Below are 16555 nucleotides of genomic sequence, written 5' to 3'. Positions count from 1 at the left end.
TGGTAAAGAATCAGGATATAATGGTATGGAAACTTTTCGATGGAAGAGGGTGGGACTGGTCTGCGTTCCTCAGTCAACTAGAGGATACCTAACCAACCTACCCCTTCCTTTTGTAAAAAATATATATAGATTGCTTTATATTATACCACAGTTTAGCTCGGATATTCTATCTACCCTCAAGTTTCCTTGTGATTACTGGATGGCAATGCACAAAAAATGAAAAAGCTAGCATCTGACCGAGGTGCTGGTTTCCTGCTGTCTACGTGCTCTGTCTTGCTTCACTTGTCCACCAGCGGCGGTGCTAAGTGGACGAGATTTTGATCTGGAGCAGGCAGTGCCTCGCGGAGAACACAGGAAGAAGAATGGGCAATAAAGGTGAAACATCAGTGTGGTACTCCAGGCAATTCAAATGAGGATGGAATGGAAAACTCGTCTCTTGTCAGGAGTACATTTATTACACTTCCAACATCAGGGCCTCATGGCGTAATCATAATCGTAACTGTCATTACCAACTGTCAGCAATTAGAACCCCCAAGTCGTGGCTCGAGCCCATTATCCAATCGGTACCTGGGAGAGAAAAGAGGTAGGCGAAGGGGAGTCAGGGAAAACGGGACCGGGTATGAAAGGGAATACAAGAAATACTATTTGATTATCTACAAATGCTTTAAAACATGACAATCAGCTAATATTTAGAAAGCTTTATAGTCAAAACGTTGGGTTTTCCATAGACATTTGCACAGTAAACAACTGTTGGCTGAAAAGGTTCAGGACTCATATACCGCTCGCCAGTATCTTAGAGGCTTGTTGGTAAGTTAACCATTTTATAATCTTAGAAGACAATATTCGTTTTCCTATTTTTTTCTGATGGTCCTAAAATGAACTGATCATTGATGCAACAGTTTTGCCAGAAATCATGAGAGACCCTGGTCTAATATTTACCAAAACGGCATGCCTGCGTGTTCGTTTGTAGATTTTTAGAACTGTAACAATTTACACAGGGCATTAAGAGAAAAACGTTGCTTAACGTTGTGGTTTGTCCAACGAAATCATACCAGGCAGTAGACAAGAAAAAATGACTATTCCCACAATTCAAAAAGACAAACATATGGCCTGTTGCATTATCTTAATGAGTGGTTCATGCATAGTTTATATTCCGTTACAGTTCTGCAGAATATCGTAAGTATGATTTATTGCACTATTAATATACCACTTAGACTCCATCCTCTGACAACGTTGACTATAACACTGACATAAAACGCTTCTCTGCTTTTAATCACAGTGACTGCAATCGCCTGGCTTTAAAAGTATCAGTAGAGTGAGAGCAGTAAATCAGAGAGACTGCAGGCAGTGATCCTTTGACCTGTTCTTAAAGTCTCAATTGTGAACACTTGTTAATAAAAGCACCGCTTGCTCTGCTGGTTTCTTTACATAAAGCGCCCCTGCAATCACTGCTGCTTCTCTGAAGATGGCACCACCTTTTCTTCCGACCTGCTAATGAACATTTAAGCTGCTTCCTCCACATCTTTAACTTAGCTCATTGAACGTGCTCTTGTTGACGAATTTCTTAAGTTATATGCAATTCATCAGATCTTCCAGGCCTGTCACATAACCAGATGACTCTGCAGGATAACGTTGACTTTTAACACTCACCACTGACATAGGCAGCAATAGCCTATTACAATTGTTGTACTAGAAATTTAAATACCATCAGAAGTGAGGCAAGCCATTATATATCAGGCCACATCCAAAATATAGGAGGGCGTTGCTCTACTATATTAAGGCGGTGCTAATAATAGGATGTCCAATGTTCAAAATGGTAATCTGTCATACGTGCTCTACATATGTCAGTGGTGTGTTCAACTCGACAATCTCTTAGGGTGAGCCCTAATGCTGAAGTAGGCTGGGGCTGCTTAGTTTACAAGGAGATGGTGATGCGTGGGTTGCTTAGAGCCCCGGATGACAGGGCTGTTATTCATGGTTCTCGGACATTTGCACTTTATTTATTGCCTTTATATTATTCATTATACTGACCCATAATTTACATACACTGACGTGTCAGTTTTTCCCACATTATAAGAAGCACATTTTTCATGTTAGTGCAGATTCTGCATTTTCTCTGTATGTAAAGCACACATCTTACAGCTTTTTCCTGCCTAGCTCTTGTTTTTAAATCTTTATTGGCTCCTCCCACTACGTAAAGCTCTTTTGAAACACTTTCTGCTTAACCTCAGTATGTAAAGCAGGTACCATCCACACACCTTCGCTCATGTAAAACGCCGTTGATATGCCAGATATCCTTTTAGACATTGTCCTGCTCCTTTCTCTCTTCTTCCTCATTGTCCTTTTCAGGTGCTTCCACCATCTCCACTGCCTTATTCCCATTCTCTTTCTCTCTCCTTCCTCATCATTCCTAGGGTGATATCAATCAATCAATCAATCAGTGCTTTGTAAAGCACTCTATTTATCCTTTAGGGTCTCAAGGCGCTGGAGGGAGGAGGGGAGGTGTGGAGCGGGGGAGGGGAGGGTTTGCACAGCTCCGTTGGGGTCATTCGAAGAGCCATGTCTTGAGGTCTTTACTGAATTGGTGCAGTGTCGGGCTTCGACGGAAGTGGAGGGAGAACTTGTTCCATGTCTTGGCTGCAAGGTAGGAGAAGGACCTTCCACCTGATCTGTTCCTGTAGAAACATGGGACGGTGGCTAGGGAGAGGTCGGCTAAGCGGAGGTTTCTCTTGGGTGCATGGAAGGAGAGGCGGTTGTTGAGGTAGTCAAGTCCGATGTTGTGAAGGGCCTTGTATGCGTTTGTGAGCAGCTTGAAAGTTATTCTTCTTTCGATGTGGAGCCAGTGGAGATAGCGGAGGTGTTGGGTGCTGTGGTTGAGCTTTGCGATATCGAGAATTAGCCTGGCTGAAGCGTTCTGGAGTTTGCAGCGGAGCTTTTTTGTTGATTCCAGCATAGAGGGCGTTGCCGTAGCCCAGTCTGCTGGTGATGAGGGCATGAGTTATCGTTGTCCTGGAGTCGGAGGTTATCCATTTGAATGTTTTGCGTAGTATTCGGAGGGTGTTGACGCATGTGGAGCAGACTGCATTGATCTGGCGATTCATAGTGAGCGATGAGGCCAGAATGATGCCACGGTTACGTGCGTGGTCTGTCAGGGTGGGTGGGTTTCTGAGGCGGGGGGCCACCGGGTGTAGTCCCATATGGTGGGGGTGGAGCCGAGGATGAGGACTTCTGTTTTCTCTGAGTTGAGATTCAGGCAGCTGTTCTTCATCCAGGTTGCAACAGCTTTCATCCCCTCTTGGAAGTTGTGCCTGGTGATGTCAGGTTCCTTGGTGAGGAAGAGGATGAGTTGGGTATCATCGAATGTAGGAGACGATGTTGATCCCATGGATCTGGCGATGGTTACAAGGGGGCCATGCAGACGTTGAAGAGGGTGGGGCTGAGGGAGGATCCTTGGGGTACTCCCCATATGGTCTCTGTTTGGTTCTGAGAGGAAGGGCAAGAATATTATTCTCTGTGTTCTGCAGGTGAGGAATGAGCCTATCCAGTATAGGGCCTTTCCTTAGATGCTGGCATTGTGGATTCTGGTGGCTAGTGTGCGGTGGGAGACAGTGTCAAAGGCTACTGATAGCTCCAGGCGGATGAGGTCTGACCGTTTGGCCTTGGTCGAGTAGAGCACAGATGTCGTCTGTGGTGGTGAGGAGGGCAGTCTTGGTGCTGTGGTTGCTGCGGGATCGAGGTGTCTAGGATGTTGGTGGTTTCGATGAAGTGTGCTAGCTGGGTGTTGACTGCCTTTTAGATGACCTTGGCTGCGAAAGAAAGCACCGAGATGGGTCTGAATTTCTTGAAGTCCGTTGGGTCAGTGGAGGGTTTTTTCAAGAGGGGGTTGACTTCATAGTGATTCCAGTTGTTGTGGAATGTGGCGGTTTCCAGGGAGCAGTTGATCATCTGGCGTTTCTCGGCTGCGATGGCTGTAGCGGCTCTGTGCAAGATGTGTGGCAGGCAGGAGTCTGAAGGTGCTCCGGAGTGGATGCTCTTCATGGTCTTTAGGGTGTTGTCTGTCATGAGTGGGGCCCACGTAAGTAGGATCTGTTGGGTGGCATAGCTGGAGGCAGGGATTGGGGTGGTGCAGAGCGCTTGGTCGTCGAAGTGGTCATAGAGCATCTTGATCTTGAGGTGAAAGAAAGAGGTCTATTACAGAGGTCTTGGGAGGGAGGGACATCTGTTCTTTCGCTGTTGGGGTTGCCAAATTCCTGTATGATGGTGAAGAGTTCCTTGGTGTTGTGGGCGTTAGAGAGGATTCCGTCTTGGAGGAAATTCTTCTTTGTGGATTTGATGAGTTGGTGGTGTGCTGTGGTGGCTGTTTTGTAGGTGCTGCGTGTTTCTGGAGTTTTGCTGTTTCTCCTCGTCTTTTACAGTCTTCGACAGGAGCTCTTGGATTCTTGGAGTGCCATGGTAAACCAGTTTGCTTTCTTGTTGTGTCGTCTTGTAGTCTTCTGGAGGGGGACGAGTGTGTTGGTACTATTTGGCGGTCCATCGGTGAAGGTTGTTTGCTGCTGTGTTGGTGTCTGTCATAGTGGGATGTGGAGTGCAGGTGAGCGCATAGGTGAGGTGTTCTTCAGAGACTTTGTTCCAGATTCTGCGTGGGGGTGGTGCATGTGCTTTTGAGCGGTGAGTTTTCTAAAAGAGAAATGGATACAGTGTTGGTCAGTCCAAAGCTGTTGTGTGGTGTGGCTGAAATAGATGCTGTTTCCTACTGCGAAGAGGGGGTTGAGTGTGTGTCCTGCTGTGTGAGTGGAGTTGGAGACAAGTTACTTGAATCCTATGTTGGTGAGGTTCTCTTGGATGGCGGCGGTGTTAGGGTCTGTGGAGGTGAGGACGTGAGGTGCGATGAGGTCAGTGATGGCGTTGTTGAACGGGGCACAGGGACCAGGCGGTCTGTAGATGAGGGTTCCGCGGAGCGTCGTTCGGGGGTTGGTCAGGATCTGAAAGTGGATGTGCTCCATGGGGGGTGAGATATCATCCGAGCCGGTGTTGTTGTGCGGAGGGAGCTTTTGTGGATGATGGTGAGGCCTCCTCCTGGGTGAGTGGGGCGGTCTTTCCTGAGGATCCTGTATCCGTTGGGGATGGCGGTTGCGATGTTGGGTCCGGAGCTGGTGTTGATCCAGGTCTCTGTGAGGAAAGCGACGTCGGGCGCGTGTGTGTTGAGGAGGTTCCAGATTTCGGAGGCGTGTCAGTGCAGGGATCGTACGTCGAGAAGGATGCAGTTCAGTGGTTTGGTCTTGTGTTTACTGTGCCGTCCACACAAGACATACAATGTTTTAAGTGACAGTCTGCAACTAGAACACGCATTAGAGATCAGGTGGCTGAAGTACATTAAAGTTTTTATGTCTAATTTAGGCATGCCAGAATAGTACCATAATCTCTCTCTGATGGGCTCTATCTCAAGAAAAGTGTTAAAAAAACAATGCATGACCCATATGGAGGCAAACAGATTTGTCACCGAGGGATCGCGGCCGTCGGTACAAACTAATCAATTGAATTTGTCAACCATTGGCATGCAACCATACTTAGCCTACACATTAAGCGGTACGATAGATTTGTCCTTACACATCTCAGACTCAATGTATTTCACAGCTTGGTAAGTTTTCTGACCATAAATGATTGGTCCAAAATAGTCATAGTTCCCTATATTTGTGTTATTCCATCTCATGAGTTTTCTTTTTCCGCTTGCTGTTACCACCAAATGAAATGTATACGCCGATGGCAGCCCTCCAAAACTGTGCTAAGCTGTGTGCCACAGCATTGTTGCAGCTCTAAAAACAGCAGAAAAATATGTGTACTGATTCTTATGACTGTGCAGACCTATATTCAAGGAACAATATAATTCTTGCATTAAAATTAAATAGAAAAGTTCGTATTAGTGTTCTTTTTGAGGTTCTTGGTTTATTTGTTGTTGTTGTTGTTTTATTCACTTTATTTGGTTTTGTCTTGTGTATCAACCTGGAGATACTAACAAAACAAATTTCAGCCCCCACACAGGATGGCAAGACTACCAGTCCGGAGTGCCCAAAATCCCCACCGCCTGCATCACCCTGGAAGATGCTGAGATGATGCAGCGCATGGCTGCGCGCGGGACCAAGATTATGATCCAGTTGAAGATGGGAGCCAGGACCTACCCCGATGCAGATTCTTTCAATACCGTGGCGGAAATTGTTGGCAGCAAGTATCCAGAACAGGTGTGGGATCATTTGTATCGAAATGAAGAACGATGATCATGTTCAAAATTGATATTTTTGATGAGGTATTAAAATCATGCTGTGGTACAAAGGCAATTATTTTTACAGATCGTCTGTGTGCTACCCGTTTGTGTTTTAGAATATGCATAAGAGGCTAGCAAGGAAGTCTGATGCCTTTTCCTATGGAATGTTTGTGCTCCCAAAGTGTTCTCTGACATTTTAAACCTGTACTGCACCCCACCGTGTTCAAGCTATGTGTACACTAGGCAACCTTACTTACACAGTATGTGCAGTAGAGCAAACTACCCCTCTGATGTCATCTAGTTGAGGTGTTTTCTGTGGTACCAGTTCATCTAGTTTAAGAAAAATCTGCTTGGATGCTGGCATCTATAATTTATTTGATAAAAGCAGAGGGAAGTGAGACCGAATGTATGGGATAGCGTTTCCCCGGCAACGCATTATACGAATATTGCAGATCACCTAGAAGTTCTGTGAACACAAAGAGCAACAAGGTCGAAGGTCGAGTTCCTTTATAAAGTCTTGGCGCTCCAAGGCGAATGAAACAAAAAACGCCAATATTCGCCTTGTGTTTGCCTGCAGAATAGAACTAAGCATTTTAATGTATGTTAAAAGCAGCTGTAGTTCGTAGTGGGTGGTAGCATACAGGTTACTCTTGCTTTCTTCTAAAACACTTTCAGAGAGCTAGCGCTGCCCCTTAGTTAGAGGTGATACAAAAGGGGGATGATGGACGGAACGCTTGAGCAAATCAAACACTCACCCCCAGTCAGCTGATCCTTAGTTAGAGGTGAACCTGGGGAGTTAATATCTTTTGCAGGTAACAGTTGTTGAACTGGACAATAATTCATTTTCTTTTGAATCTAGTCTCAATACTAACTACGCATTCATCTCAAAAAAGGTACATTTGTATTCTTTAATAACGCAGTCCATATAGGATCTGTAGGTAGGGATCAATGAGAAGAAAAGAAGGGAAGCAAGTTATCATTTTGGAAACATACCAGGATCTTCACAATTGAGATACAAAAAATGAATTCCAAAATGAAAATACCATGAATGCGGTGCGGTGCTCAAAAGAGCTCCAGATGACTGAAAAGATAAACATATAATGCCCGCAAGTATACAATTATATACAATCGTGGGGGGGGGGGGGTGTAATGTACAAAGCCAACTAAATCATGTTTATGCTCCTCTGAATCAATAGATGTGCTGTAACTCATTGTACCACTTTGGCTTGTCGTCCTTGTGGTTTGAAATTATGGGATACATTTCTGCATCCACATCTTCAGGACTGAATCAATTCATTTATGAGCACCTGGGGCCCTATTACATATAGGGCACACTTTCTGTGTTTGTGCCAGGGCCACCTTCAAACAGGTGCGCCATGTGCATACAGGGAAAGTGCACCCTATTATGTTGAATGCGCTGCCCTCAGGGCAGCCACGAACTCATGCTGCCCTAGGATCAGCGCATTCAAGTGAAATATGGAGCGACTTTGAAGCAGCTGCTCTGTGTTTCACTGTGCAGGCGGCAACCCGTTTCCACTTTTAAGAGGGGAGAAAGATTCCCTTGCAGCGGGTGCAGTGAGTGACTCCACCCACCTACATGGTGATGTCTTGGGGTCTGTAGGACCTCCTTATCCCCCACCAGAGGGTTACTATCAGAAGGCGCATTGAAGAGATTCCCTCACTTGCTTGGGGCCACACACCCCCCTTGCAAACGAGGGAACACTCCCTTGAGATAGTGCTCGCGCTATATGTTCGCCAGCACTATCTGTATTACAGAAGGGGCCACACAAGCAGCTGCAGACCCTTCTGTAATACTAAAGTGCCCCAGGGGCGCACAAAGCAGGCGCACATGCCCATTGCGCTCGGGGCACTTTCTATAATACTGCCCCGGTACCTCAATCGTATAATAATGTAGTGGGGAAATATCCATCCCCTGGATGGGACTCAGTCACTAACGGATAGGAATTAATAGATTTTAATATAGAAGAGCACATGTGAATTAGGGCGCCTCATCACTACTCAATGGTAAAGTCTGAATTAAATTGAGTGAAAGAAGTATGTAATATTGCCTGTCAATTAGTATTGAGGAGCTCGCTTTCGCGGGTTCCCGAACAAGGGCAGACACGCTGGTAACTAAGAAAGTAAGGTTGGGAAAGAATTAGAGCAAGAAGGTACATTCTGTCTAAACAACAGTAGATTTAATACTGCGTAACACTCACTGGCTCGGTTGGCGCACCACATGATAACTGGGACCTTATAAGACAGGATACTATTATAGGTGGTTTGAATCACACCATCTATCTCTTTTAAATGCATGGCACATCTTAAGAATAGGACAGTTCCTAATTAAATTGTGGCTGAACCTTGGAAAAACTCCCTAAACTGTCTATGTAAACAACCAGTCTGAAAGGTAAACATTGGAAGAAATGACAAATTACTGAGAGAGGTGCAATACATTTTAAATTGGGCACACAGTTCTTAGTATGTGTTAATAATAATGAATAGCAATTATTGTTCATGTGAAAGGTGAGCTAATTAACAGGGACGAATTGTCTGTAAAATGCAGCTGCACAACATTTGTACAGAATTATAACCATATGTTGAATGTTCCAGAGATTTATAGGACTACGTGAGAAATGTGAAATTAAGTAGTGACATATGCGATTGGTTTGTAGTTGGTAATATAATAGTTTATTTGTGGTCCCAAAGCAATCAGTGATGTTACTATTGGAAATATGCTTCATTGAAGGCCATATGCAATATGTTTCATTGCGCCACGCATGAGCAGTCCACCTAAATTGTACTGTGGTGCTTTTAACTGATGATGTGAGTCAGTATTGTACTACTCTTGTGTTTTAAAAGTCTAGTTCACATTTAATGTAAGGGAACCAATACAAGAAATGTTTTATTACCTGTCAACTAAGGTTAATACAGTAATTGATTAACTTAAAAGCATATTTTTAATGATATTGTGCAGAGAAAAGGCCATAAATAACAACATGTATACCGACATTAGAATAAGAAGCCATAGCCATGAGCTAGCTGCTGGTGGATGCGGGAAATGGGTTGGATACAATCGATTTTACCACGTTTTACTGTAGGAAAAAATGCCAAAAGCAATATTCTTGCATATGTGAAAATTTTACAAGTGTCACATATATTTACACTTTTTTGTTTTGACAGATGGCATCAACTGCCTCAATAAACATGATTCTTCCGTTTCCTACCAACCGGCATTGCCTTTGAAACTATCTAGTAGTCTTCTTCCCCCCCGGCTGGAGGAACAACAATCAGCCGGCTTGCCTTCTTTGTGAATAACCACGATCGTGGCCTCTCTCTGGTCGGACGGTAACATCCCCACCTGTCGGGCCTCCTGATACATCTGTAAAAGAGGGCCTGTGACAATGTTCGACTGTCTCTTAAAGATCTCAATCAGGAGCCCGTTGGGACCTTGCGCCTTCCCGGACTGCAGAGAGATGAGCGCTGCCCCAATCTCGTCCCCAGACAAATCTGTCTCCAGAGCATCCCTTTGGGACTGGGACAGAGTGGGAAGTGCGAAGTCGCGGAGGAATTCCTCACAGTCCCGTTCCGTCCTGGTGCATACCGGGGTGTATACCTCCTCAAAGTTCGCCGCAAACACCTCTGCGATGTTTGTAGTGGTGGACACCAGGACACCCGACCGGTCCCGCACCGCTGCTACCCAGGAGTGCTCTCTATCCCTGCTTTCCAGCCAAGCCAGGAGCTTCAGGCCTTTGTCACCCACATCATAAATACGATATTGCGTGGCCAGGGAAAGGGCCCTCGCCTCGCCCTCCGCTAGGGCCCTGAGTTCTTTCTGCTTAAGTGCCAGAGAGTGGCGGCTGTCCAGCGAGGACGCATCGTTCACCCCCCATTCAAGCTCTGCAATTTCCTCCTCGACCCGCCTAATCTGAAGGGATTCCTTCTTCTTTTTGGCACCAACCAAGGCCTGCGCTTGCCCCCTCAAGACGGTCTTGTACGCCTCCCAAAGTGTGATGTGGGAGTCCACTGATCCCTGGTTCTCTTCAAAGTATAGCTTGGAGCCCTCCCGAAGTTTATCCCCTATGCCGTCATCCCGCAAATGCCATGGATCAATACGAGGGAACACTCCTCTGTTAGTAACTGCCCCCCGCAGGGTAACAGCCACCGGGGAATGATCATAGAGACCCCTGACCATAATGTGAGGATTTGAAAAGTCCCCCAACTGATCAGTGCGCATCAGCAGGTAATCCAGTCTAGAAAAGGACCCATGTCTTGCTGAATAAAACGTGTACTGTCGCAAAGAGGGAGGATGAGCCCGCCATAGATCGCTCTGCCCAAAAGACTCCAGGAAGCCCCGTAATTCCTGCTCACCCCTGTGTCCCTGCCCTTCGCCCGACCTATCAAGATCGGCAGACAGAACCGCATTCATGTCACCTCCCACCAGAATCGTCCCCACCGGAAGACCTGTCAGGGAGGATCCCAGTCATGTGTAGGTCATAGAGTGTAGGCCCGGCGGGAGATAGCAGGAGCAGAATGCAATCGTCCGACCCTCCCACCCACCTGCCACAGCCACCATACAACCCGAGACATCTGTCCACACCCCAGTGATCACAAAAGGAAAGGTCTTGCGCAGTAAAATGCCCACTCCCTGGGACCCAGACGTGAAACCCGAGTGGGCAGCCATCTTATACCCAAATCGGTCTAATGCTTGACATCTGTTTCCCTGCAAATGCGTCTCCTGCAGGAGAACCACATCAGGCGAATGTCGCTTCAGGTGCTGCAAGACTAGAGTCCTTTTGATCTTATTGCCTAAGCCATGGACGTTTCACGTCCAAATATTACCCTGCGTCTGGGAGCCCACCCTGAGCACATGTCCCTACACCTCTACGGATAAACGTTGCTGTCTTGTACCGTACCTCCAACAACCTTGTCCACCCAAGAACCGACCAAGTGATGAGCAAAACTAACCTGTCCTCAAGAAACAATCCCCCTGCTCCCCCCACCCGCACATACCCAACATCCCAACACCCCAACACCCCCCTCCCTGCCTCCCTGCCTGGTGAGCCTACAACTACCCACCAACAAAACATGCAGAGTACCTGTCGCCCCTAAACCACAACTAGAACCATGTTAGGGGAAGCGTGAGGTCGCCGACCTAAGGAAGATGCATGTTTGTCATGACGGATAACACCTCCTTCGTACACTTCTGCCCCCAGTGTCCCACGCTCAACATTATACCTCCATCACCCTCCACCACAATCGAGCCCGACCCCAGTCAATGAGCAGGCCCAGTCAATGTCTCACGCCAGGCTCACATAGTGAAACAGTTCGTAGCCCCCTGTTCCTCCCAGGGGCCGCGCCCCTCAGCAACATAGTGTTGCAGCCCAAAGTCACAGTTCAAACAGGGCCATAAACAAAATTTAACAAACCCCCACCATACCAGAGTCACTCCTCCTGTTGCCTTTCATCGTCCCTGGGAGCACGAGCTGCATCCGGGCTCCCTCCTCTGCCACCTCGCACCGCCTGCGTTTCAGGTCGCTTGCCCCTCCGACCAACAGTGCGCCACCCTTCCATCCAGTCGGCAGCATCCGCTGGTGTGTCAAAGAAGTAGGCCTTGACCCCATCCAAAACCTTGAGCCGTGCAGGGAACAGCATCATATACTTCACTCCCTTGTCTCGAAGCGCCCTCCTGATCCCATCAAAGGAGAGTCGCTGCCGCTGCACCTGGAGCGTGAAGTCTGGAAAAAACGCATGATGGCATTATCCCGGTGTAGATCCCCATGGACACGTGCCGCCTGCAATATGGCGTCCCTGTCTCTATAATTAAGGACGCGGGCGATGATCGTGCGTGGGGGGCCCCTGGCTTGGGCTTGCCACCCAAGGTTCTGTGTGCCCGCTCGATCGAAAAGAAATTCGAGAGACGCTTTGGCTTCAAGTTTTACAGGGGGTAACTCAATTGCGTAGAGGAGGGTTGGAGGAATTTTTGCTTTAAAAATTGTCAGCAGATGTAAAAAATGCCTTCTGCCCATTGCACTATAAAAAATGCGCAGATCATTAGCATGGGATATAGTTTTACAAGTACTGTGTTTGATATGAAGTTTATTTTTCACATTGCTCGCTATTAGTTTTCCTAAGTAGAGGTATAATTCTACCACCTCCAATTTTTCAGGCCCAATTTGCCACTTAAAATTACTTGATTTTCTACTTCTATTGCATTTCATGATTAAAATCTTGCTTTTTGAGGCAGTTATGAAATGAGCTGCTGTATAATTCTGTAGTGATATCAGCTTTTTGTTCAGCCCAATTGGGGTTGAGTCCATTACTACTATATCATCTGCATAGAGGAGACAAGCGAAAGGACTGTTATCTATCTTTGGTGCATCTCCCTCTAACTGAGAAAAACAATCAGGTAAATCTGCTATATATAGGGAGAATAATAGTGGTGCTAGTAGGCAACCTTGTTTCAGGCCATTTGCTACAGGAATTATAGATGATAGGCCTTGGTTTCCTCCCATCAATACCTGGCACCATGTTTGAGAATGTAGTGCAATAATTAATGTTAGCAGGGGAGCAGGTAATCCCATATTATGTAATTTTGTCCATAGTAATGGTCGGTCTACCTTATCAAAGGCCATAGAAAAATGGAAAAGTGGAATGATTTTTCCTAAAACCTGCTTGTTCCATTGGGAGGACCTTCTTCTCTATCACCCATTCCGTGAGGTGATCGAGAATACTATGTGCAAATGTTTTGTCTACTGCATCTAATAAGGCAATTTGCCGGTAGTTAGCTGGAAGGTTTCTAGAGCCCTTTTTGTGCAGAGGGATTAAAATGCTTCCGGACCAAGATGGTGCAGTCTTCCCCTGAGAGTAACATAAATTAAACAATGGAGCTAAGTACGTAGCCCACAAAAGTGGCTCCTTTTTAATCACCGTCATGGGTATTTCATCCGGACCCATTGCTCCTGAAGATCTCATTTTTTAAATAAATCCAACCACGTCATTCATTGAATGTGCATAGTTGAATAAGGGAGTTTCAGGAATGTCAGGTGCAGCAGTACTGATAGAATTAGAATTCGCAGAGTAGAGATCTACCAGGTGGAATTTCCATTCCTCTTCTTTAATAGAATCGGGGAGAGATTTCACTCTCGTGCCGCAGCAAACAGCGATAATTTCCCAAAACGTTTTAGAGTTATTTTTTTCAGGCCGCCTCATTTAACTGCACCCATGCGCCGGCTTCTTTTATTTGTTTTAAGGAACATTTTTTCCTCTTTCTTTTCCTCTTTAATAAATTTATTATATTACTTCGATCAATAGAATAATTCAGGAACTGAGCCCTTACCAATTTATTTATTTCCCTATTTAAGGTAAGCATTGGATTAAAATATGATCTGCGTTTGGTTAGAGCATGCGATGATTTACATAATGTAGCCAAAGAGCCTACATTATAAGAAAAGGCTTCAAGTAAATCAAATTGAGGAGAGTCACACTCGGCTATTACTAAGTGCTGCTGATCTTTTATCCAAGCTGTTGCATTTAGTTTAGCGGTCGCTTGAATGTTCCAGTGAATTCTACCAGTGGTTGCATTAAACCCTACTGAACTGCTTTTAAAATTCCAGGGACCTACCTTATCACCAACAAAATTAAATTTGGAAAAAATCACTGAATGGTCGCTAAAATCAGTTCCCAAACTTCCATACTTACGAGATTACAAAAAACTCTGCTGAAACAGTTAGATAATCTATATTGGAACTCCCAGTTGGGCCTTATGCGTGTAATTTGCTGGAATATCATTTTCTAACCTCCCATTTGCAATTATAAGGTCTAAGCTTCTCAGACCTTCGAGTAGAGTAGCTCCTCTTTTTATCAGTCCTACTTTTGTTCGAAAATTGGGTAGTTGGAATACTTAAAGCTTTGTTTTTTTCATTGTTAGGTTATACTGTGAGAAGAAACTTTAGAATTCAGCTCTCCACCTAACATTAAAAACCTGCAATCTTCCCTTTCTAAGGTAGAGGATATAAAATCGAAAAGGTATTTTAATAAATAAGAGTAAGATGCATCAGGGGTAAATAAACATTTATGATCAACAAGAAATTCGGATAATCCTGGACATCCTTGAGATCCAGCTTAATCGCCTGACCCCCCCTTTTGAAGACTCCACAGGCTCCGAATTTAGGATCCGGACTAATCCGGTGGATCATTTTTCACGGCGCAACTCTCCAGAATCCTATTGGGATTTCCCGAGACGTCCAATTCAGGATCCGCACCCACGCGGCGGACTCCGAAAAGACCCAGTAACAATACTGTCCCTACCAGATCTACAACTGGCTGGTGTTGTCGTTTGACTTTGCCTGTGAAAACCACGCGTCCCATCCGTTTGACCAGCTTCTGCTATACAGACGCCTCACACCCCGGTCATCTATTGGTTTTTATAAATTTTCCTTCTCTTCCTCTGATGTCCCACGCCTTCTGAGCAACTCTGTCTTTACCACAGTCGGACCTCACATGACCTACTGATTGCTTGCCCCACTTGGATCTCTGCCGTCCTGATGAAGACCCTCTAGCAAGGTCGTAGTTAGTACCTGCAACGATTTTGGGTCGAAACGTCGACATGCCTCCTCTTTCCTCAGCTTCTGCCATCATTTGCCATTTTTTGCTTTGTTCATTGAAGCATGAGATTACCTTGATTTGTCTGTGAACCGTTGGTCATATGCCATTTTTATGTATTAAGGCCAAATTGATTATTAATTTGTCACTTGTCCAGTTCTCTCACACTTTCCCATCACTACCCTGACCCTTCCCTTCCTTTAGGGGCACTAATTGTGTTTACATATTTATGTATTTTATGAATTACTTGCAATTAATTGCCTCTGCTTGTTGTGATTAAAAACAATGCTGCTAATTTCTATTGAATTTTGTTTATAATCAATTGTTATTGTTCTATATTGTTCTTCTCTGTTCTGGGACCACTTTGTCTGTATCATGAATTAAGTTGGAGGCAGGAGAGAATTCTTTGTATAACCACCTAATATTTGTACTTAGCATAATAGCAATACCTCCTTTAGCATGTCCTCTCTGCACAGGGAGCGCAGGTTGGCCCAGCACTATATAATCATCAGTGGACCAATTTTATATATTTATTTTATTTAAAGAGTTTTATATAGCGCTGGCTAGACCCGAAGGTATCAGAGTGCTTTACATGAGAATCAACAATGTGTCAGAAAAAGATCAACAATTACACCATATATCAAAACAATAGGCAATACATTAGGAGAGGAGGGAAAGGAGAGAGAAAAGTAGTGGAGGGGGCAGGGGAGGTGAGAAAGGGAGGATAAGGAAAGAGACAACAAGGAGAGACGAAAGGAAGTTTGTCTAAAGACCGACTGGGTAGGTGACAACCAAGGAGGGAGTCCACGGCCCATATCCCCTATAGCTAAACCCGGTAGCTCCATCGGGCATCAGACAAAATAGTTCAGTCTCAATACATTGAGAGAGGAGAGAAGGAGAGACATAAATAGAGGGAGGATGCGGGAAGAGACGACAGGAGAGATGAAAGGACGTCTGGCTAAAGACCGACTGGGTAGGTCACGTCCAAGGAGTGAATCTCCGTCCTGTCTCCCCATAGCGCTGGCTAGACCCTGAGGTATCAGAGCGCTTTACATGAGGTTTCAGAATGTTACAAATTTACATCAGTTACAAGTTACATTTGTTGCAAAAAAACATTTAAAGAGCATAGAAGACGAGATAAAATGAGTGTAGAAGGGTAGGGGAGTAAGGTAAACGGGTAGGAGGGAGATACGGAGGAGAGACGAAGAAAAGTCTGCCCAAAGTCCGGCTGGGTAGGTGACGGCCGAGGGGAAAGTCCACAGCCCATCTCCTCTATAGCTATCAAGGTAGCTCCACCTGGCATCGGCCAAACTGCTAGGTCTCAACGGTCAGTGGCAAGTTCACAGATTCCATGCCCTGATGGGTGAGCCGGATGGGAGATATGCTTGAGGTCTGGTCAATGTCCAGTTGTGTCAAAGAGTAGTAGCACAACATGGTAAAGGACCACTGTGGCAGCCAGCCTAGGGTCAGGCAAGGGATTCTGCCCCTGGTGTTTCATTCTTCCGGTCCCCATTTTCATCTTTCCCCTATGTATTCACTAGGCCCTAAGGTTAGTCGTACAGCTTCTCGAGGTGTCTCTTAGGCTGTTTCAGTAGGAGTCTTCTCCTCGATGCCTATTCAGTCGCCATTTAGGGTCTGGGGTGCAGGAAGAGAGATCGCCAGAGGAGGCGCCGAAGCAATCTCTCAGGGGTG

General features: G+C 45.6%; 1 protein-coding gene across 6 annotated transcripts in view; it reads left to right on the top strand.

Moving 5' to 3' along the window:
- CPQ (carboxypeptidase Q) overlaps nucleotides 1-16555 on the top strand; it is a 2048903-nt gene that overhangs the window by 948232 nt on the left and 1084116 nt on the right. For all 6 annotated transcript variants that reach the window (XM_078686990.1, XM_078686996.1, XM_078686991.1 and 3 more), the window contains one exon: nucleotides 6029-6236. In XM_078686990.1, the coding sequence (XP_078543116.1) occupies nucleotides 6029-6236 (208 nt within the window). The remainder of the gene's footprint in view (nucleotides 1-6028; nucleotides 6237-16555) is intronic.

Source organism: Lissotriton helveticus, chromosome 4_1 (assembly GCF_964261635.1).
Source record: "Lissotriton helveticus chromosome 4_1, aLisHel1.1, whole genome shotgun sequence".
NCBI classification, from domain to species: domain Eukaryota; kingdom Metazoa; phylum Chordata; class Amphibia; order Caudata; family Salamandridae; genus Lissotriton; species Lissotriton helveticus.
Note: the sequence above shows the minus strand (reverse complement) of the source record. Positions and strands in the feature narration are given on the sequence as shown.